At 44.5% G+C, this 24,744-nt stretch overlaps 1 protein-coding gene across 1 annotated transcript in view; it reads right to left on the reverse strand.

Annotated features, from left to right (window-relative positions):
- Positions 1 to 24,744, reverse strand: part of CDH23 (cadherin related 23) — a 508,967-nt gene that overhangs the window by 394,171 nt on the left and 90,052 nt on the right. The window contains exons 4-5 of the mRNA XM_075072614.1: positions 15,199 to 15,246; positions 14,533 to 14,625 (exon numbers count right to left, since the gene is read on the reverse strand). Of these exons, the coding sequence (XP_074928715.1) occupies positions 14,533 to 14,625; positions 15,199 to 15,246 (141 nt within the window). The remainder of the gene's footprint in view (positions 1 to 14,532; positions 14,626 to 15,198; positions 15,247 to 24,744) is intronic.

The raw sequence follows: 24,744 nt of genomic DNA on the forward strand, positions 1-24,744 counted from the left end.
TTCACTTCATTACGTGGGCTTTACTCTAGTGTGAGCACACTGGAATTGTTCATGTTTCACCAGCATAAAACTAGCATAAGAGTTCAGCACTCAAGCCCAGGGACTCTATGTGTGGTGTATGGGGCAGCACAAACTGTTACCCTTAAGGTCCATGTAAGACACTCTCATCTAGAGTGTGCACTGGGGATGGGGAGGTCTAGTGGTCTCCAGCATCCTCCTGGAGGATGTTCTATTACCTTCATCTCTGGCCCAACAGGGAAGCTCTGCTGACTGCACTTTTAAAGTTCCCACACAGCAGTACAAGTAGCTTCAATGAGCAAGAACCACAGCACTGGCAGCTCACAAATATTTCAGCCCTCATCTGGTCTAGCACCTCCTTCCAATGCTTGCTTGTCCCACGGCCCTCTCACTCTCCAGGATTCGGGGTGCTTTCTGTTTTTGACTCAGCCTTCCAGCCTAGTCAATATATAGTTTTCCCTTCTGGGGTATCAAAGCCCCTCTGGACCAAGTGTCTGCATACCATTCCAAGCAGTCCTCCTTGGCACTTGCTGGTCTGTACCACTTTCTCAGTGGCTGGTCAAGGAACTCAGGCACACCCTCTACTTTGGGTTCTAGTCCTGGGACTTGATCAGAAGCAACCAAGGTCTAAACGGTCTCAAACCTTGCTGCTTTTTCCTACTCTGCCTTCCACAGGCTTTCTTCTCTGAAAATCCTCTGAGAAAACCGTTCCCACAGAGCTAGGATTTCAAGAATTTTGATCCCCCTTGGGTTTACTCCTATCCTTCTGTCTGTATCAAGAAAGTGACTGCAGACTCTCTCCTCTCCCAACAGCCCCTTTCTGCTGCAAACTTCCTGGCTTTATACAAGCTCAGCCAGCCCTTGCCCATCTGGGCTTCATCATCAATTAACTTTATCAATCAAGCCTGACTTCCCCCCACCCCTCATAGGTACAGCCTCTAAGGTTAATTGGCCCCTTGTGAACCACCCTAACTTTCAGGGTTGGGGTGGAGTGAACACCTCAACACAAGGAATAAGAGCTATTGGCTGATCTCCCTAGATTTCTGCATGTCCAACTCCCAATGGGGTCTAAACCCCAAATAAATCCATTTTATCCTGTATAAAACTTATTCAGCAGGGGTCAGCAACCTTTCAGAAGTGGTGTGCCAAGTCTTCATTTATTCATTCTAATTTAAGGTTTTGCGTGCCAGTAATACATTTTAACATTTTTAGAAGGTCTCCTTCTATAAGTCCATAATATATAACTAAACTATTGTTGTATGTAAAATATATCAGGTTTTTAAAATGTTTAAGAAGCTTCATTTAAAATTAAATTAAAATGCAGAGCCCCTCAGACCAGTGGCCAGGACTCGGGCAGTGTCAGTGCCACTGAAAATTAGCTCACGTTCCACCTTTGGCACGCATGCTCTAGGTTGCCTACCCCTGTTATACAGGTAAACTCAAATTATTCACCCTCTGTAACGCTGATAGAGAGATATGCACAGTTGTTTGCCCCCCTCCCAGGTATTAATACATACTCTGGGTTAATTAACAAATAAAAAGTGATTTTATTAAATACAGAAAGTAGGATTTAAGTGGTTCTAAGTAGTAACAGACAGAACAAAGTGAATTACCAAGTAAAATAAAACAGAACCCTCAAGTCTATGTTTAAGAAAACTGAATACAGCTATAACCTCACCAGTTCCAGTAAGTTTCCTTTTACAGACTAGTCTCCTGCTAGCCTGGGTCCAGCAATCACTCACATCCCCTGTAGTTACTGTTCTTTGTTCCAGTTTCTTTCAAGTATCCTTAGGGGTGGAGAGGCTCTCTCTTTAGCCAGCTGAAAACCAAATGGAGGAGTCTCCTAGGGGTATAAGTAGACTGTCTCTTGGGAGTTGAGACCTCCTCCTCTCTCCTATGCAAAGTCCAGCTCCAAGATGGAGTTTTGGAGTCACATGGGCAAGTCACATGTCCATGCATGACTGAGTTTCTTTCCAGCCAAGTCACATTCCTGCGATATCTCCAATATGGACTGGCATCTCCAAGTTCATTGTTAGCTTAAGTGGTTCTTGACTGGGCACTTAATCTGCTGGCCAAATGCTTTACTGAGGCTATCAAACAAGTAGACAGCCAGTATTCCTAACTTCGAGTACAAAAATGATACATGGATACAAATAGGAGGAATGTATTCAGTAGATCATAACCTTTACATAGATATCTTACATATCGCATGTAGCATGAAACATATTCTAGTTAATCATATATATACATTCATAAGCATATTTCATAAAGCCTTATGTGGGGCACGTCACAGGTGGATTCTACAAAAACTATTTTCCAATGACTGTTCTTTTGAATGTTTAAACTCATTCTCTCAGGCTATGCTTGCATCCTTCTTTGGTGTTCACTTCCCATGGACATTCGTGCCATTGCGTGTTACTGGGATTGGTGTTTGCAGAAAGTAAATTACAAAATTACAAGAGGAGTAATTGGATAAACCAAAAGTTTACATTCACATAAGGGAGAATTTGTGCTGGAAGTGCTTGCATACCAATCCCAGAAACAGAACCATGTGATTTCTGACCAATCACAATTAACCAACACAGTCTGAATAGTGAATATTCCATGGCACTGTTTGTGTCAATCCAGAAAGTTTTAAAAACCTCCATCTGATAATTTTGCATACTTAGTACATTTAAGGACATCTTAATCTGTTTACAGGTATCCTGTGCAGGGGGCTGGGCCAAAGGGAGGAGGATAGATTTGCCAGATAAATTATTCACTGCCAATTATTCATGCAGCTCTAAAAACCACACAGAAGCAAAGGAGTGGGCAGAGAAGGAGGAAGCAAGTAGGGATAAAAAAAAAGAAAAGAGGAAAACGGCCAGCACTGATTACTGACAGTTCTACAAAGTAGCAGGAATCTCTGTCCTATCAGAGCTTTATCATCTCCTTCAATTCAAAGGTTTTTTATTTAAAGAAAAAAATAATTAGAGGTGGCCTGGAGTATGTAAGAGAATTACTAATGTGTCTGAACTAGAAGTTCACACTCATTCCAACTGCTTCATATCCACAGCATCAGGCCTTGTAGCCATTGCAATAGAATTATATGGTCTCCAAAGACTCCTGGGCAGAATCGGCTGGGAAACGGATGCAATTACTAACATGATTACCATTAAAACAAAATAATCATTTTAATTATATCTCAGGCTTTGGCTTTTTTGCTCCCCACCCTCTCCTACCACTATCACATTCCAGGTAAGGCAGTGTGATGACGACCCTTTCCTGCAGGCCCCACTCTGGGCAGCAGCACACCTTTCCACCCAATTTGAGAGAGAGAAAATGCTGCTTCAGCAGCATCAGTGCATTAAAAATGAAAATGGTAAACCCAGACTTGTGAAGTCTCATTCCCAGAGGCTCTTGCTAGAACAGAAATAACTGCTGTAAAATGGCAAGTGATTGCCATTTATTTTATTTGGGAATGTGGTGGCAATACAATCAAAACCACGGTCAGTGGACACAACACTGATAAGATGGACCGTGGCTGCAGAGGCAGGATTCTGCTTTGCAGAAACTTCCTTTGCCTACGTTTCTATCTATAAAAACAGGCTAGAGTTTTCCTTTTCTTCCAGCACTGTCTCATACTGGAGTTTGCCCTTATTTATTTGCTTTGAATGAGACAGACACATTAAATGGTTCAAGTCTGCAAAGAGGTCTGTAGAGCAAAGGCTAGAATACAGACTAGCGAGTTGATAGTGGAAAGACTTGCGGCTTACAATGCAGAGACTTGGGGTGGGGGGAGTTTACTGAAAACCACATATGTATGCAGACTCACACCACACACACCCTTGCTTATGCCTGATGCTTTTTAATATGCTAAACTGCTGCAGATAAAAGTCACAGGGCTACAAAGCCAAAAGTGACAGTTTTCTAAATGATGCCACCCATCTGATGCTTAGAGGAGTTTTCTCATTATCTCCTCACCATACTAACAGGAGGGAAAGGTCAAAGAACCTTAGCCCACAAAATGCCCTTTGGAGTGGATGAGAGATATTTAGATTCTGTAGCCCAGAGGCACTGGCAGCTGAATGGCTCAATCCAGCTGCAGAGAAATTTGGAGATGATTTATTGGTCTCTGCTTCTCTCTCTCACAGATCAATAGGCAGATGGTTATAGATGTAGTGGAAGCCTCTTGTGGTGTAAACAAAGCCCTAGTATAAAGCAGTATGACCTGTCAAATTATAGGTACTTCTTTTGGGGTGTCATCTCACGGGTGGTTGAGGTACTAAGTGGCAGTCTGGCACCTAAAGCGTGACTGAGAAGACAGTCTTATGCCAAAAGACGTAACCTAATAATACACATTACTCTATATATTTAACACATTGGATAATGTAACAGAATATAGCAGACTCAGACTAGTCTTCAGAAAGATAAAATAATCCAAATCTGCCTCAAAGGAATTTAAAATCCCGAAGCAGATGAGGAACTGAAAGATGCTCACAGTCAAATCAAAATGGAACGTTGAGAACTGACTGTTGCAACGCTAGCCCCACTAGTCCCTAGGACAAGGAGGCACAAACCTATAATGTGTGATCCAATGAGCAGGAAATTAATCTGGGGATTACCTTTTGTAAAAACTCATTCTCTTCTCTGAAACCTGTAAAAATAGCTGATTCAAGCAATGGTTGACAGATGGTTAGCACATGTCTCTCAGTAGCTCCTTGGTTCATCAGCCCCGTTGTCAACCAAGCAAGTTGGCAGACTGAACGCAAGGCAAGAATGCTGCAGAAGAACATTCTTTGCTGTTGTCACACATGACATCACAAACTTATGCGCACACGCGCACACACACACACACAGGCTGGTACCATTAGCAACATTGAGACACTCAGCGAAAATCTCTAGGAATTTTGATTTGTGGGAGGGTATGGACAAAGGACTGTTACCTGCTAAACAACCAGTGGGGCCACTGGACAATTGAGATGCTAAAGGAGCACTCAAGGAAGATAAGACCATTGTGGAGAAACTAAATGAACTCTTTGCATCACTCTTCCCCCAGTTGAGGATGTGAGGGATATTCCCAAACCTGAGCCATTCTTTTTAGGTGACAAATCTGAGGAAATATCCCAGATTGAGGTGTCATAAGAGGAGGTTTTGTAACAAATTGATAAACTAAACAGTAATAATAAGTCACCAGGACCAGATGGTATTCACCCAAGAGTTCTGAAGGAACTCAAATGTGAAATTTCTGGGCTACTAACTGTGGTCTGTAACCTACCATTTAAATCAGCCTTGTACCAAAATGACTGGAGGATAGTTAATGTGACACCAATTTTTAAAAAGGGCTTCAGAGGTGACCCTGACAATTACAGGCCAGTAAGCCTGATCTCAGTACTGAGCAAACAACAAAATTGTCAGACACGTAGATGAACATAATTTGTTGGGGAAGAGTCAACATAGTTTTTGTAAAGGGAAATCAAGCCTCACCTATCTAATAGAATTCTCTGAGGGGGTCAACACGTATGTGGACAAGGGGGATTCAGTGGATATAATGTATTTAGATTTTCAGAAAGCCTCTGACAAAGTCCCTCACCAAAGACTCTTAAGCAAAAAGCAGTCATGGGATAAGACGGAAAGTCCTCTCATAGATTGGTAACTGGTTAAAAGATAGGAAACAAAGGGTAGGAACAAATGGTCAGTTTTCAGAATGGAGAGAGGTAAATAGTGGTGTCCTCCAAGGGTCTGTACTGGGCCCAGTCCTAGTCAACATATTCATAAATGATCTGGAACAAGGAGTAAAAAGTGAGGTAGTAAAATTTGCAGATGATACAAAACTACAAGATAGTTAAGTCCCAGGCAGACTGTGAAAAGCTACAAGAGGATCTCTCAAAACTGGATGACTGAGCAAGAAAATGGCAGATGAAATTCAATGTTAATAAATGCGAAGTAATACACATTGGAAAACCTAATCCCAACTATCATATAAAATGATGGGGTCTAAATTAGCTGTTACCACTCAAGAAAGAGATCTTGGAGTCATTGTGGATAGTTCTCTGAAAACATCCACTCAATGTGCAGCAACAATCAAAAACAAAATCAAACAGAATGTTGCGAATCATTAAGAAAAGGATAGGTAATAAGACATACTGCATGCAGATGGGGTCACCCCCATCTCAAAAACGATATATTAGAACTGGAAAAGGTTCAGAAAACAACAACAAAAATTATTAGGGTTATGGAACAGCTGCTGTATGAGGAGAGATTAATAGGACTGGGACTTTTCAGTTTGGAAAAAAAGATGACTATGGGGGGATATGAGAGGGGTCTATAAAATCATGACTGGTCTGGAGAAAGTAAACAAGGAAGTGTTATTTTCTCCTCATAACACGAGAACTAGGGGATCACCAAATGAAATTAATAGGCAGCAGGTTTAAAACAAAGAAAATGAAGTATTTTTTCACACAACACACAGTCAACCTGTGGAACGCTTTGCCAGAGGATATTGTGAAGGTCCATCAATGGCTATTAGCCTGGATGGGCAGCAATGATGTCCCTAGCCTCTGTTTGCCAGAAGATGGGAATGGGTGACAAGGAATGTCTCACTCGATGACTACCTGTTCTGTTCATTCCCTCTGGGGCACCTGACCAAGGGTGAAAGTAAAATTTCTCTCTTATCGGTTCAGTGTCCCCCAGCCAGCCTGCTCATGCCACTCAGGGCTCCAGCAGCAATTTAAAGGGCCCAGGGCTCCGGAGCCCTGGGTCCTTTTAAATCACCAGCCTCAGAGTAGCTGCTCCATTTGCCCCCATCCCCCTGTCAGCAGCCGGGGCGGGAGGGGGAAGGGACAGGGATGTTAAAGCATTGATGCGGCAGAGCTTTAAAGGACCTTGCTTAAAGCACTGCAGCAGCAGCACTTTAATAACATTGCTGCAGCTTCTGTGACCCTCCCTTTGGTGGCCCTGTTGGGTCTGACAGAGCCACCGATGAGGGGGGCACAAAAGCAGCAGTGCTTTAAGCGGGGTCCTTTAAAACACTGCCACAGCAGCACTTTAAAGTCAGCGGTACAGGCGGCCGCTTTTTACCGGTATGCTGTACCGGCCCGTATCGCCTTACTTTCACCCCTGCGCCTGACACTGGCCACTGTTGGAAGACAGAATACTGGGCTAGATGGACCTTTGTTCTGACCCAGTATGGCTGTTCTTATGCTGAAGAAGATGGGAAAACTGCTGCTACAGAAGAGAAAATCCCTGTTGGAAATAATCTCATGGAAGGTTCAGCCAGGAAGGAAACAGTCAACTGACATTTCTGTCATCCAATCAGGACTCTTGATTCCCCACTGAACCAGTTAGCTCACCCGGTACCGATGTTATGCATGGAACCCTCAGGACCAAAAACTTAATCCTGTTGATACTGAATATATATGGAGTTAAAAGCCACAAAATCTGGGTGTGCAGAACCACGCTATTTTATAAAGCCAGAGGCTCCCATCATGAATGTGATACATAACCCAGTGAATAGGGAGGCACCTGCCCCTGAAAGTTGTGTATGCAGACTGGACTGGAGAGGCATATTCTGTGTCTAGCCTTGTACCGTACCTGGACCAGACTCCAAAAATAAGTGTTGGTTCTGTTCTGTCTTTGTTAGCTGGTTTTACATAGAATCATTATACCATGTCAGGCTGGCAGACCAGACTTATTTTCCTACATGTTATGTACAATGAAGAGATAAATAGCTAGCTTACATTTAACGATACACAAGAGTTTTCTGATCCAGAAACATCCACTATTCCCCACCAGAGTCTGGACAATCCCAAAGCTTGACTAGATCTCATGTGTGAAACTGGGTTTCTGGCATTTACTGATGCTCCATGTCTATTTACAGACAACATAGAGAAAGATCTCAGCATTATACATCTTTTATTTAAAATCCAGATTCTGGGAAAAGTGGAAACAGAAATACAGGGGGGAAGAAAGAGATTATGAAATTTCTCTAAAGTGAGCGCACAACTGGTTGAAAGGCCATACTCAAAGAGTAGCTATCAGTGGTACACTGGGATGACTCATCTAGTGGGATCCCACAGAGGTCAGTCCTGGGGCTGATGGCACTATTCAATATTTTAATTAATGACTTGGATCATGGAGTGGAGAGGACACTTATAAAATCTGTCCATGACACCAAGTGGGAGGGGTTGCAAGCACTTTGGAGGACAAGGTTAGATTTCGAAATGATCTTGGTAAATTGGATACTTGGTCTGAATTCAACAAGATGAAATTCAATAAAAACAAGTGAAAAAGTACTACATTTGGGAAAGAAAACTAATGCACAACTACATAAAGGGAATAACCGATTGGTAGTAGTATTGCTGAAAAGGATCTGGGGAATATACAGGATCGCAAACTGAATATGAGTCAATAATGTGACACAGTTGCAAAAAAGGCTAATATCATTCCGGGGTGTATTAACAGGAGTGTTGTACATAAAACATAGAAAATAATTGTCCTGCTCTACTTGGCATTAGTGAGATCTCATCAGGAGTACTGTGTCCAATTCTAGGAGTCACAATTTTTGGACAAATTGGAGAGTCTCCAGAGGACAGCAGCAAACATGATAAAAAGTTTAGAAAACCTGAACTATGAGGAAAGGTTAAAAAACTGCACATTTAGTCTCGAAAAAAAGACGACAGAAGGGGGACCTGATAACAGTCTTCAAATATCGTCAGAGCTGTTAAAAAGACGACAATGATCAGTTGTTCTCCATGTCCACTGAAGGTCGGACAAGAAGTAAGGGGCTTAATCTGCAGCAAGGAAGATTTAGGTTAGATATTAAGACAGACTTTCCAACTATAAAGGTGGCTGAGCTCTGAAATAGGCTTCATGGGGAGGTTGTGGAATCCCCGTCACTGGAGATTTTTATGAACAAGCTGGACAAGCACCTATCAGGGATAGTCTAGGTTTATTTGGTCCTGCCTCAACACAATGGGCTGGACTTGATGACTTCTCAAGGTCCCTTTCAGCCCTATGTTTCTATGAGTTTATGATTCTCTGTAGTAGGGGCAAGGAAAACAGTGAAAAAATGCATCATAGGGTACGTCTACACTGCACGATTATTTCGAATTAGCTTAAACCGATATTACAAAACAGATCTAATAAAATCGGTTTAGCGCGTCCACAGTGGGATCCTGAAATCGATTGTTTGCGTCCATGGTCCAAAGCTACCATCGATTTCAGGAGCGGTGCACTGTGGGTAGCTGTTCCTCAGCTATCCCATAGTTCCCACTTCCCTGTGAGAGCACAGTGCTGATGGGCCAGAAAACACTGCCCCGGGTGGTGCTGGGTAAGCCTACCCCCTCCCTTGGTAAGAGCAGCAGACACAACCTTTTGGCGCCTTTTTCATGGAGTGCATTAGAGCAACGCCATATCACAGCAATCTTTCCCTGTTTTTTTTTCACGTGGTGTGGGGGGGAAATAAACTGAGGAGCTGTTCCCTGAACCACGGCAAGATCATGTGTTTGAACCTAACAACACTGGAGCTCAGCCAAGAATGCAAATAATTTTCAGGACTGTGTGGACTGTGGAAGCTGGAGTTCCTCAGTACCCCTCTCTCTTTCCGATTGAGGTCCATGAGTCTCTGGCTGTTCCCGTTACGCTTGTCACACACGCTGGTAATCCTGGAGTTTTTTTATTAAACGCTTGGCATTCGGTGTTGCTGATAACGTGACTGCATACAGGTACAGATTGTTCTCCCACATCACAGCGATAGACCTGTATCTCCCGTACGGTCTATGCGGAGCTCTTTTTCGATTTCCAAACTGCATTGCCAGCCGTGCTATCAGAGCTCCACGCTGGCAAGCAGGTAATGTAATCTCAAAAAGTTCGCGGAGGCTTTCCTGTTTACCTGCCCGCATGCATTCCGAGTTCAGATTGCTGTCCAGAGGCGGTCCAGTGCTGCACATCTGGGATGCCGCCCGGAGGCCAAATAACGTCGTTTCCCGTCCCACATGAACCCTAATACCGAGTTATGCACTATCGAATTTCAGCGCAACTCCTCTTCGGTTTGGGAGGAGTCCGAAATCGATTTAAGGAGCCGTTTAACTCGATATTAATGACGACGTCGTGTGAACGGATACAGCGTTAAATCGGTATATCGGCCATTAAACCGATTTAAAGTCGCAGTGTAGACCTGGCCTTAGAGAATAAACCCTGAAGGTCAGTGTGGCATGCACATGGGTGCCTAACTAATGTCCTACTGACGCTCTGCAGGGTCACAGACACAGGCAAACATGTTTTAGCAAATTGGAAAACCATAAAAGTCTATTATAGCAAATCAAACAGCAGTCAGCATGACAGCCATTAGCCTGAAATGAATACACGGTAACTTAATGAGGTCTGTCAAGGCCAGCTTGGTGAATTAAGTTGCCAGTTCTAGCTGGATTCCCCTTTCTTTACAGACTTGAAAGCATCCGTGCTGCCTCATTAGAGTTCAACAAGTGAATTGCAGGCCCTTTTGCCCAGATAAAATGGATAATTGCACTGGAACAGCAAAGTGAGGGGTTTGGGGAGAGACCTCCCTCCTTCCGCAAACACACACACCTGCTCTGCTATTCCAAACAGGTGACTGTGATGTAAGTAAGACATGACAGGCACTGAAGACCATCATGCCACAGGCACCGTACAAAAGCATAAGGCAAAGAGGTGTGATTGCCAGCCCAAAACAGCGCAACACACGGAGCTTAACGTTAAAGGGTGCATCTGCTTCCCCATTAATCCCACTCACATATTCGCTCACTCACACGCACTTGAAAACTGCACTACACGGCTCATGTCCAAATAATTTACTTTCTTGAAACAAATGGGCTTTGTAAGGCACTGGTATACCTATTCAGAAGCAGTACCTTTAAAGGATGTTTCTCATGTTCCATTTATTTATGCATGTTATTTTTGAATTCTCTACTGCCATCCTTCCCCTGTTATTCCATCTCTTAGCTGGGAGACCACTACTATCTCAAAATAAATACGGGAATAGAACCAGGGAAAACCCTCAATATCTACAAAGTGTGCCAACAGCTAATCTAAGGGAAAATCACATTTGCATTGCTGTCAGCCCAGTCTCCCTCCCCAACTTCACAGTCCCATTTGTTCATTTTGCCTGTTCATGTCTGGTCTTAAACCTGGATCACAAGCTCTTTAGGGCAGGGATCATCTCTGACTATTAGTAACCTCACTGTTTATCAAGAGCAATATCAAAGAGGAGTTCCTAATACCCTCCACAGCTGTGTCCCATAGCAACAATGTGTCTACATTCCTTGGAACTACTGTCGTTCCAGTGGAACGTTGGACACTTCAAAGTAGGGGCGGCTCCAGGCACCAGCACACCAAATACGTGCTTGGGGTGGCAAGCCACTGGGGGCGCTCTGCCGGTCACTGTGAGGGAGGCAGGCAGGCTGCCTTCGGCAGCATGCCTGCGGAGGGTCTGCTGGTCCCGCGGCTTCGGCAGACCCTCCACAGGTATACCACCGAAGGCAGCCTGCCTGCCGTGCTTGGGGAGGCAAAATGCCTAGAGCCACCCCTGCTTCAAAGTAACATACCTAGCATGAAGCAGACACACCCTTTTGTGCCAGGGGCCTGATTTTCCAAGGTGAAGAGAACTTACACCTCCCTGTGAAGTCAATGGCAGCTATAGGCATTCAGTACCAGGTGACTGTAGCAGCTAAACAGCACACCCAATTGTCAGCTTTAAAAATGAGACAGTATCATCTCTCTTGCTTGCTCTGTTCTGGCCAATAGGTGGGCTTGTGACTCCTCTCCCTAGGATTTCCACCTGAACAGGGATGGACTGATAGGCTTTGGAAAATGTAATGTGATACTGTGGTGGGAAGAAGAGCATGTTCTTGCCAACCCAAAGTTCCTACAAAATGAAAATACCCTCCACAAAAAAGCATAAGCTTGAAGCCAGACTGTCGCCTCCCAAGGACCTGTAGTATAATAAGTTAGAAGTGACTCCACCAGAAGTGTTATGGAGGAAAAGAGGAAAAACAATAGCGATGACTTTTCTAGCATACTGATACCTTTAGAACGTCCTATTGGATTCAAAGAAGCACCCGCTCCCTTTTTCTCAGTACTTTACCACACATTAAAAAGGCACCATGGAAATGTTATCTCCTGGTAGAAGAACAGAAGTGATTTCAGGATGCTGGCTGAATGATGAGTATGTGGCTCATTACCTCTGATCAATGTCCTTGCTTAAAGATCATGGACAGAGATTACAAATTGGCACATGAACAGACAATTATATTAGGCCAATTTCCAAAAAAGCATGAGCTCTGAGAACTAAGTTTCAATGTTGGTCCATTATTGGTAACACGATGCTAACTACAGCCAAATCCAGCACGATGGGCTGAAAGACCCCTCACTGCAAAGCAAGTGACTCTTATCCAGAAGAGGCCAGCAGAGAAAGGAGTGTGACAGATTTTTTTTTCTCTCTTCCAGCATTGCTGCCACGATGCCTTTTTCCCAACCAAGTTTAACTTTCACATCCATTCCTGAACCTTGGCCCTCCTTCCTCCCCATACTCGATGCCAGTAAGTTGAAACTCCAGCCTTCCATATATCTGAATTTCTGATCTTAGTTCTCAAGATGGAGGTGACAAGTGAGAGGATAAATGGCATGGCTGCTCCAGCTATATAAATATGGGAGCTTAATCTAGCGTCAATTCCAGACAGGTACAGAAATGCAGTTTCCATTCATTTCTTCATGACCAGGAGGGAGCCCTCTCTCTAACACACACCATAAAATATTTTAACAGGTTTTTATGGGGTGATGTTGGGATGGGAAAGAAGGAGAGAACATTCTCTTCTAGTCTTACCTGTGTTCCAAGGAGGAGTACATTGCTTCTGTAGATAGGAAAAGAGTTTGAAAGGAGGAGAGCAATAGAAAACAAGGGTCTATGTGTTGAAGGATTTAGATGAAGTCACCTAAAAGCCAATTTCCTCCTCTCTCATATCCTAGAGTGGCCTTGTGGAGACAGGCCATGCAGTTCTAACATGGATTGCTCACTCACTTTGCAGACCAACTAAAATACCCTCCCCTTCAGACATATCACCGTACAAAGGATCTGTAGGATGGAGATCCAGTCACTCCTCATTCATTTCAAGAGGTCTGGGCATACAAAGGGAGCAGGAAATGGGTAATACAAGTATTGCTGACTTTTTTTTTTTTTTTTTTTTTTTTTTAAAGTTTACACTCTAAAAAGGAAAAGAAATGCCTCTGACACACTGTCATTCTCAAAGGGGTGTTTCAGATTATTTTTTTCACATAGAAGCAGACAAAGCAAATGGGAGACAAACTTCAGGCCAATTTATCACAAGCAGCCTAATGAAGGAAACTCACCTACACAGGAGAGGGAAAGTGAAAGATCCAAGCTCCAGCACAGCAGGGAGCCTGTAGCCAGCATATTAACCAAACATTTGTAATCCAATAATTTGTATTTCTCAATTACCAAAGACTGCTCAGTTTCACATACACTGATGCACTCCTTTATCTGTACACAGACGCATGCTCCAGGAATAACAAGGGTCTGCCTGGGGTCAGACAGGGAGAGGGCTCCCCTAGTCTGGGAATAGCAGGGCCCAGCATCAGACAGGGAGAAGGCTCCATCAGTTCATTTCTCCATTTCAAAACTATTAATCATTTGACTAAGACTAGTACCAGCCATGGTGCAGCCTGTTGGTCTCCATCCTCTCCCTCACTAAATACTGGCTGCTAGACTGTACCCAACAATCCTGAAATCAGCCCAAAATCTCCTGAGTGAGAAGCTCCTTGATCATTCTCCTTGACTGATTTTACACAACTTTATACAAGGCTAGCGACGATATAGGAGCTATCTTCTTCCTGGCAGCCAGCATGGCCAAGCCACCCTGGAAGTAGCGTGACGGTCTTCTCCTGGGGAGAAGAATCTCATCACTACAGAGAGGTCTACAAGGAGACTAAATAGCTGAGAGAGCAAAGCCATTGAGGCAGAGCTTTCCCAGAGTTTGTCACTAATCTAAAAAGGCTTGAGGGAATATTTACTTCTACACAAAATTACCTCCATGGAGACCCCTCTTCCTTTGTCCCCAAAAGAAAGCAGAAGCAAAAACCAGATTCCTATTTGGGGCTGCTTTCAATCTTCACTCTTTTCCAAAGCTTGCTCCTGAGTTAAAACCCCACACGGAGTGTGTGTTACATTTCTTTGAGCTCACACCTCACTCCTCCACCTGCCTTTTCCCAACAGATATACTCTGCCTCTGGAGCGTTATTACTCTGCTACTACCCATTGGAAACAAATGGCCTAGACTTTCAGGGATTTCATCCTTCACAGAACCCCAACAACAGGACAGGTGGAAGAGACCAAACACCTCAGGGGGCCATCACTATCATCACACAGCTGGACAGAGAGCTATGCTCCTTTTACAATTAACTGAAACCAATGGGCAAGCTCTGCCCATGAGAAGAAGTAGTGTCCAGGGAAAAGGTCTCTCCAGAGGAAATCCAGGCTCCTACCTCTGCAATGCGAACACTGTAGGGCTGATTGTGAAACCTTGGAGCATTGTCATTCACATCTCCCACTTGGATATTCACTGTCCCCTTGATCACCTGTGGCCAGAAGGATAAAAACATACAGCTGGCATTAGGCTACTGGGTATTTTCTTCATTCTCAAAGGATTTCACAGAAGGGACAGATGTAAAATTGAAGATCCAGGCACGAAGAGACTAAAACTTCAGCAGCTGTCACTCCCCTAGAGCCACAGCTCCTGTACATCATTCTCTTTAGATCCCCAACAGCCAAGGTCCAATGGGACTTATGATGCCCCCTGCTGGTAGATGCTGGGACTAAAGTACTTCTCCATTCCCCAGTATGAAGTGCAGCCACTCCACTCCTTGTAGCTCCCCTTCTAGGACATGGTAGCACTGTAACTGCAAGATCTCCTGAGCCAGTGCTTCTCCATTACTCCCTGCAGCTCCACAGCTTTTATGTAACGGTAAAACAACTTGCATCTGTATTTCTATATCATGGCCTACAGTGCTCTCCTGTTCACTCTCTAATGCCCCTTTCAGGGAGAGGCTGAGATTGCAATGGCTGTGAACTCCTCAACAGCCAGTGTTCTCCCAGTCCCACTCCATGCTTCTCTGGTCTCAGATCATGAAATGAAAAAAAGTCACACTTACCCCTTGGCTGTCACTGACAGAAAATTCAACTGTGAATTCTGACTTAGTCTGAAATGAAAAGAGAACAAAAACATATAATTAGAGGTACTGTAGCATTTATCAGTGGATGGCAGGCTTTGAACTTTAGCCAAGTATTATTACATGCAAAATACTGTTGTGGCCTTGAAGAGAACAGGGCGGGGTCAGAAGCCCACTTATATACATTGTATATGAGTGCAATTGCTCAGAAATATTAACGACATGGGGCAGCTCTTCCCCTCTGTCAATAGGTGGCAGGTATTGAAGCAGCCAGCTTGCCAACTGGAAGCCAAGTACTGTAACTAGAGACGGGTACTTCATGAAAGCCATACAGATCAAAGAAATCTGCTGTTTAACCTCCTTTGTTGTGCCCACCCCCTCCAGCATTATTCCAGCATATGTTGTGACCCTGGCAACATAGGCTGTTTGCAATGGCAGTGAGGAGGAGTAAGTGAGGGAGAGACAGACCTCCTCTAGGACAGAGGTTCCCAAGCTGTAGCCCTTGGACCACTTGTGGTCTGCAGAAAGCTGCCTGTCCTCTTTGGTTCCAGCAAAATATGAGGCGGAGATGAAAAGAAAAGTAAATGCAAACAATATGAGGAAGTTTTATCAAAAAGGACACCACACTTATCTCACTAAAGTCTGCTAAAACACAGCACTGCTTTCCTAATATTACTCTGACACACTGCAACTGCCGGGATGTTCTGCAACTGGGAATGCCAGGGGAGGTGTCCATGAGACAAGCTCTCTAACAAGATGTGGTCTGCAGTATACAAAGGTTTGAGGCCCCCCATAGGGGAAAGGGCTAGAGAAGTCAAATGCCCCATGCCTCTCAGCATCCCAGTTAATTCAACAGCTTAGTCTAACAAAACTAAATAAATGAAAACCCAGAACTGACCCTGTGATCCTGACTTTAATCCAGAAGGACTCTAAAGAGTCAAGGAGAAGCAAAGTCCCCATTTCTCTGCCCTAGTTTACAGATTAGAGACAAGGGACCTATGAAGTCTCATCAATTTTCCATAAACTTTTGGTTTTCCATACCACTTCTCCCTCCCTATGTATCATCCCCACTCCACTGGCTCCTGGATGTGAGTGCATCAACATCTTCTATACAGGAATACAGAATGTTTTCTCTATGCTGGATCAGGTTATTGGTCTGCCAGCTCTAGTGTCCTGCCTCCAAACAATGGATGGCATCGGATGCTTAAGAAGAAGGTGGGGAGGAACTTTCCTTCCAAATAACCTCTTTTCCACCAGGGACTGTCCAATTTGATGGCCATAAAATCTTGACAAAGAAATCATGTGGGGTTGTGGAGCGTGACAATAAAATATTACAACAGAGCTATCTGTTACCTGGGTACATCCGGTTTCATTTAACCCAAATCCCATCCAGCCATCGAACAATTCCTTTCCTTCGCCGAATCCTCCTTTTATAGCTTCATTGCCCCCTAACCACTACTGCTGTGTGAGTGGAGTGACAAGTGTTCTGGGGGTGTTGCATAGGAAGAATCTGAAAGCAAGTTTGGAATGATTCTATGTGCTACTAACTTGGTTGATTTATTCTTAGTAAGGAAGCTCAGGGATAGCCAGGAAGCTCTGGTTCCTCAAACTGCAACTTAACGTCACTTACACCAGGATAGCGGTTTACCTTGGAGGGGGTTTCAGGGATGGTTTACCAAAGCATACATTCCCCTCCATGAAGGCTCAGGTAATGCAATCTGAGAAGGCCTCAGGGCAATGCCTGTAGCCAGTCTAGCAGCCCAAATGCCAAAAACACAGGAGAGAGGATCAGTTTTCATTGCCGCAAGACTCTCCCACATCAGCTTTTTCATCACTACTTCTCCTACCCTCTCCACCCATAAGTGCAGCCACAGGAAAAAAACTCTGGGGAATGGGGACCAAGATCAGATTTTGTTGAACATAGAAAAGGATAACCCAGGGAAGAGATGAAACAGACAGACAGACAGGGCTTCCCCCAGCCTAATTTCTGTCCCCACAGCTCATTTCAATCACATCCCTTTTCAGACTTAGTTATTTATTGCATTATTTTGCATCTAATTCTTTCTGTTCAGTAAATCTTCTAAAGCTCACTTTGTCTCCCTCTCATTTGTTCTTCTCCCTTTCACTGTTCGTTCCCTTTCTACTGCTATTTATATTAGTTTCCCTCTGTCCTTTTGCCCCTCCATCTCATTTTCCTACATTGTGCAAGAATTGATGCATTTCCTTTGCACTCCTCTACCTTGCTTTTTTTATGTGGTTTTCTCTTCTTCCCACTTTGTAATCTCTCCTCCCTCTAATGCTCTTTTCCTCTCTCATGCTCCCCACTCCCAGACTCTGTACTCTCTTCCCACCTTCATCTTCTTACACACTCTCTCCTGCTTACCCCACCAGAAACTCTCACACACACTTCTGCCCTGCCTACGGAAATCACACACACTCCTGCCTGCGACTCCAAAATCTATCTCTCTCTCTCTCTCTCACACACACACACACACGACTTGCCTTCACAATCAAGCCAATACATAAACATTTGCTGACACCCCCAGGATCAGTTCATATATGCAGACTCCTCTCCCCTCAAATCCAGTCACACACACACATATACAGGCTCTCCCCAGCCACAACCCACGTGGGATTTGATACAAGGCTAATCTCACAAACACTCCAACTCCTTGGCACAAGCAGCCTCCCCTCCTCCCAGTCTCCACCTCTTTTGCAAGCCCTCAGTTTCCCTCCTTGCACACTGATTCCGCTTGTCTCTTCAAGACCCTCACACACCCCACATCTCCCTGAACTTTCTAGGCTCTCCCTTACAACTTCTCAGTGCCCTCCTGCTTTTCGCATTCCCTCATCTCCTCATAACTCCTGATCAGCCCCTAACTCATAACACGGCAGACATCTTCCCCTGAGGGCATCTTGACTTCAATTCCATTGAAGACAATGGAAGACGACAGTCATCTTCACTAAGGGCAGCCCTGCTTCCATATGAAAAACTGCAGGGAAATAGTGGCCATCTTGACTAAAGACTGTTTGGTTTCAGGCCTATTGAAAGTAATGGAAGATGGTGACCACTTTGAATACAGGAAGATTTGGGAGTTTGATGCCAGCAGTTGTGAGGTCATGGTATCTGAGCAACTCACCAGCATTAGTGGATTTTAGCCTCACATGCTTCTGTGAGGTAGGGAAGTACTTTCTCGGTTTTATAGATAGGGAACTGAGATACAGGGAAGATTAAGTCTTTTGTTTAAGGTCACACAGGAAACCTGTGGCAGAGCAGGAAGAGGTCCAAAATTTCTTGAGTTCCAGTCCAGTGACTTCATCATATGAACCCATCCTCCCTCTCATCAGAAACAGGGGAAATGCAGCAGCCAAGGGACCAGCAAAGCTCAGCTTTCAAAGACGAGCACCTAAATAGGACATCTTTCATTTGCATTTAGGCACTCAAATAGGCATTGACTGTGAGTATGTAAAATGGTCACATATGTATGAGATTATGCCAATTTTAGTATCCAAGTCCCTGATCTTGAGAGAAGAAGCCGTGTACACACAGTTGAAGTCACTATGAATAGTGATACCTCGTATCTCTTTAAATAAGATCCTAAATGCAGGTTCAGATTTTCTTTAGAAGTGAAAATTGAACCAGAAGTATAGGCTTAAAAAGGGACAGGCTGAGCATGTAATCTTCTCTGAGCCTCTGAGTGCTATGCTCTCTGGCAGTTAGTGTTAATTTAATTGTTTATTAACATTACAGTAGATCACGATTGTGAAATCCAGGGTAGGTAATGAGGCAGCACTAACTAGTGACTTCTGCTCCAGATCTTCCCTTGCTAAGGACCTTATAGTCCAGCTTCTGACTCTAGTTTGTCTCCGACTCTGCTATCTGCCTGCTGTCTGTAACTTGGAACCTGACCCTGACTTCTTGGTATCCTGACTGGACTCAGTCCTGACCCCTCTACTCTTCTCCTGCCTTCAACCTGGTAACTGACCACTGCACACAGGTCACTCACTGCCTTCTCCTGAACGTTTGCTCAGATCAGTGTTGCCCACTCCCAACCCCTTCCAGTCCCTCCAGAGATGACAGAAGTGAAACCCTGGACAACAGGAGCTAACCAGAAGGGACCAGCTCCAAACCAGAACCTCGGGCTCCCCAAGTATCAAAACTACCTGGATGTGTTTGGAAAGAAAAATGTGGATTCATTATTCCCACACAGGGACTATGACTGTCCAATAGTCCTATAACCCAGAGATAAGGTGCCCTATGGACGGATATACACCATGTCTAAACCACAGCTAGAGGCACCATGTACCTATAACCAGGAAAGTCTTTTCAGGGGCTTCATTCAGAGATCCACCTCTCTAGTGGGGATACCAGTCCTCTTTGTGCAAAAAAAAAAAAAAAAAAGCAGCATAGGTCCCTATCTTTCTGTGTAGTCTATAGTCCATTGACACAGGCGACTATTCGAAACCAGTACTCCCTGCCCCTCATCCCAGAATTGTTAGACCACCTGAAGACTACCAGGATCTTCACTAAACTAGATATTTGAGGGATATACAATCTACTGTGAATAAGACCTAGGGATGAATGGGAAACCACTTTTCATATCCAATATGGGCACTTTGAATACTTAGAAATGGCATTTGGATTAATCAATACCCCACACTGCAACATTTCCTAAGTGATATATTCAGGGACATCCTGGACCAGTATGTCATCATCTACCTTGATGGTGTTTTCTGGGAACCTTGAGCAGCACTGACATCAGGTCTGGTCTGTCCTGGAGAGACTATGGAAGCATCATTTGTAAGTCAAACTACAGAAGTCCGCCTTCGACCAGACCACCATTGAATTTCTATGCAACATCATCTCCCCGGAGGGTATTCAAATGGACTGAAGAAGGTGAAAGCCATCCACAACTGGACAGCAGAGGTGGACCCTCCAAGGATTTCAGTGCTTCCTGGGTTTTATGAATTTTTCTAGGCAATTCATCACCAACTTCTCTAAACAAATAGCCCCACTGACTTTCCTCCTTCCTAGAGCCATTCAATTCATGTGGCTGCCTAAAGCCCAGCTTGCTTTTGGACCAGTTCAAGACCACCTTCACCATAGCCCTTGAATCTGGCACACCCTGACCCAATGTGCCTTTTATAGTGGAAGCAGACACATCCAACATAGGTCTTGGGGCAGCACTCTCACAGTGATTTGGACCACAGTCAGTTCTGTACTCTTGTGCATTCTACTCTCTAAAACACCCCCACAGAGATGGACTATGAAATACTGGACTAGGAGCAAAACCGTATTTGAAGTATGGAGTCATCACTTTGAGGGAGTTCAGCACCCAGTACAGGTTTTTACAAAGCACAAGTATCTTGAGTACCTTCACAAGGCCCATGCTTTGAACCAGAGGCAGTTAAAATGAGCCTTGTTGTTCTCTCAGTTCAAGTTTACAACTACCTACTGCCTGGGAAACTGAAATGGGAAAGCTAACACTATTACGAAAGGAGGAATAGTACTTGGAATCTGACATTAGCGTGATGATCCTCCCATTTTATGTTGAGGATCTTCCGAAGAAAGTGCTGGTGCTGGCATTCCAGGTTTTTCAGGTGTTTTCTGTAAGTCACCTAAGTTCACAGCCGTTGAGGAGAGTTGCAATTACCACCGGTTTATAAACTAAAAGGTCTAGTATATGTTCTGATGTTGTGATTGTTGAACACCCAGCAAGGCAGTCTGCAAAGACAAAGCTGGCACAGCGAATTCTGTGCTGAATCTCAACATCTATGTCTGCGCTCTGTGGGAGATGGCTGCCCAGATTGGCAAAGTATTCTACATTTTCCAATTCTTCTTTGTCAATGTAGATCTTCCTTGCTGGGTCTGATGATTGACCGGAGACCAGCTGGTGAACTTTTGTTTTGCTGATGTTCAGAGTTAGCCCTAGGCTGTTGTAAGCTTCAGAGAAGCAATTAAGGGCTGTTTGAAGATCCTCCTTTGAGTGTGCAACTACAGCACAATCATCTGCGAACTGGAGTTCGGTTATTGTTGCCAATATTACTTTAGTTCTGGCACGGAGACAAGAAAGGTTGGAGAGGTTACCGTCAATCCTGTATTGGACACCAATGCCCTGTGGCAGATGGTCTTGGGTTAGTGTTTTCATAGCTGCTAAGAAAATGTAGAAAAGTGTGGGTGCCAGTACATAACCTTGTTTTACACTAGTTTGTATGATAAAGGGCTCAGCGGTAGAGCCATTGCACAGGATGGAAGCAGTCATCTGGTCATGACGGAGTCTTACAATGGTGATAAATTTGCTTGGGCAGCCAAACTTTGACATGATTTTCCCCAGAGCCTCATGGTTGACAGAATCGAAGGTTTTGGTCAGATCAATAAAGGCCATATATGGCTCCCGGTGTTGTTCTTGACATTTTTCCTGGATCTGCCTGGCTATGAAAATCATGTCGGTTGTGCCTCGGGATGGTCTGAAGCCACACTGGGACTCTGGAAGTACTTCCTCTGCAAGAGGGATCAGGCAGTGTCAGTTCCTCACAGAGGCCAAGATCTTCAGTGTTGAGGACCTGATTAAACAGCACCAGTGGAGGTGGAGCAGGTACTGTGTGCGCATGGCTGATGTGTGCTTACCAGAACAACTGCTGTATGCCCAACTCACCAAAGGAGAAAGAAAATGGGGAGGCCAAAAGAAACACTTTAAAGACACCCTCAAGATAAACATCAAGAGATGTGGCATTGAGACAACACACTGGGAGACAGCAGACCAGGATAGGAATAACTGGTGAAGACTTGTCAGAGAGGGAACATCCACTTTTGAGGAAAATCGCCTTGCCCTGGTCGCAGAAAAAATGGCAGGAAAGACAACTGTCACACAACAATCGTGGCCCAACCCTGTTTTCCAACACCACCTGCAATGTCTGCCAATGAACCTGTGGCTCAAGAACTGGACTCCTCAGTCACCAAAGGACCCATGAAAACAAAAACCTGTGAAAGATCATCCTCAACCTCAAGTGATCGCTGACTATGACTATTTGGAAAACAAGGAACCTAGTTCTCAACCTCCCTACCTCCTCAAACAGAGTAATTTTGTCAAAGTCACAATTCAGCAAGACGTACTCTCCCTCATCTGGTCTGCCTCAAAAGAAGACCCTGCTTGCTCAAGGAACACAGTCAATGCCATTAGGGGCTAAGATGCATTGTTCCGTGTGGGATAGGAGAACATATTTCAACAAGTGCATATATGTCCCCCCCAGGACATCCCTAACTGGAGGTGCTATGGCTGTGCCATGATGCTTCATTGGCAGGTCACTTTGGCTACCTTAATATTTCCCTCATGGTTGCCTGTTTTTAACAATGGCCTCACATGCAGACCAAAGTCCAAGCTTATAATAGACTCCTGTGCAAATACCAAGATCCCCTGGACCAAATCCCTCAGCACCTTGAGACTACTGCCGTATGCAGAGTTTTCATATAACACTGACCATGCCTCTACAGGTCGGAGCCCCTTGATGGTCAATTACAGGTTCCACCCCCGTTTTCACCAGGCACTACCAGCAGCCTCCCTGAATCCAGTGGCCACCAATGGGTCCAAAAGATCCACGTCATTCAGGAGCAGCTTAGGAACCATCTAGAAGAGGCAAAGGCGGCTTGCAAGAGGCATGCGGACCATCAGTGACAAGAAGCTCCAACATTTGCATTAGGCCAGAAGGTGTGGCTCCCCACCAAGCAGCTTCACACCAGTTGACCCTTCTGGAAATTGGTCCACCAGTTCCTGGAATCTTTCCTGATATGCCAGCAGATCAATTAAAAAACAACAAAGAGTCTGGTGGCACCTTAAAGACTAACAGATTTATTTCGGCAAAAGCATTTGTGGGTAAAAAAACCTCACTTCTTCAGATGCATGTAGTGAAAGTTACAGATGCAGGCATTATATAATGACACATGAAGAGAAGGGAGTACCTCACAAGTGGAGAACCAGTGTTGACAGGGCCCATTCGATCAGGGTGGATGTAGTCCACTCCCAGTAATAGATGAGGAGGTGTCGATTCCAGGAGAGGCAAAGCTGCTTTTGTAATGAGCCAGCCACTCCCAGTCCCTATTCAAGCACAAATTAATGGTGTTAAATTTGCAAATGACTTTTAGTTCTGCTGTTTCTCTTTGAAGTCTGTTTCTGAAGTTTTTTTGTTCAAGAATAGTTACTTTTAAATCTGTTATAGAATGTCCAAGGAGATTGAAGTGTTCACCTACTGGCTTTTGTACGTTACCATTCTTGATGTCCTATTTGTGTCCATTTATTCTTTTACATAGGGACTGTCTGGTTTGGCCAATGTACATGGCAGAGGGGCATTGCTGGCACATGATGGCATATATAACATCAGTAGATGTGCAGGTGAATGAGCGCTTGATGGTTTGGCTGATGTGGTTGGGTCCTCTGATGGTGTCACTAGAGTAGATATGAGGACAGAGTAGGCAACAAGGTTTGCAACAGGGATTGGTTCCTGGGGTTGATGTTTCTGTGGTGTGGTGTGTAGTTGCTGGTGAGTATTTGCTTCAGGTTGGGGGGTTGCCTGTAAGCCAGGACTGGCCTGCCTCCCAAGGTCTGTGAAAGTGCGGGATCCATTTTCCAGGACAGGTTGTAGATCGTTGATAATGCGCTGGAGAGGTTTTAGTTGGGGGCTGTACGTGATGGCTGGTGGTGTTCTGTTATTTTCCTTGTTGTGCCTGTCCTGGAGTAGATGATTTCTGGGTACCGATCTCGCTCTATCAATCTGTTTCCTCACCTCCCCAGGTGGGTATTGTAGTTTTAAGAATGCTTGATAAAGATCTTGTAGGTGTTTGTCTCTGTCTGAGGGATTGGAGCAAATTCAGTTGTATCTTAGGGCTTGGCTGTAGACAATGGATCATGTGATGTGTCCTGGATGGAAGCTGGAGGCATGCAGGTAAGTATAGAGGTCAGTAGGTTTCCTATATAGGGTGGTGTTTGTGTGACCATCACTTTGCTCTGTAGCGTCCAGGAAGTCGCTCTCTTGTGTGGACTGGTCCAGGTTGAGGTTGATGGTGGGGTGGAAATTGTTGAAACCCAGGTGGAATTCTTCAAGGGCCTCCTTTCCGTGGGTCCATATGATGAAGATGTCATCAATGTAGCACAAGTAGAATAGGGGCGTTAAGAGACAAAAGCTGAGGAAGTGTTGTTTTAAGTCAGCCATAAAAATGTTGGCATACTGTGGGGCCATACGGGTACCCATAGCAGTGCCACTGAATTGAAGGTATAAGTTGTCCCCAAATCTGAAATGGTTGTGGGTGAGGACAAAGTCACCAAGCTCAGCCAACAGGCATGATGTGGCCTCATCAGGGATACTGTTCCAGCCAGCTTGTAGTACATCCTCATGTAGAATATTGGTGTAAAGGGCTTCTACATCCATGGTGGCCAGGATGGTGTTTTCAAGAAGATCACCAATGCATTGTAGTTTCCTCAGGAAGTCGGTGGTGTCTTGAAGATAGCTGGGAGTGCTGATAGCATAGGGTCTGAG

This window comes from Chelonoidis abingdonii, chromosome 15 (assembly GCF_003597395.2).
Source record: "Chelonoidis abingdonii isolate Lonesome George chromosome 15, CheloAbing_2.0, whole genome shotgun sequence".
Taxonomy (NCBI): Eukaryota; Metazoa; Chordata; order Testudines; family Testudinidae; genus Chelonoidis; species Chelonoidis abingdonii.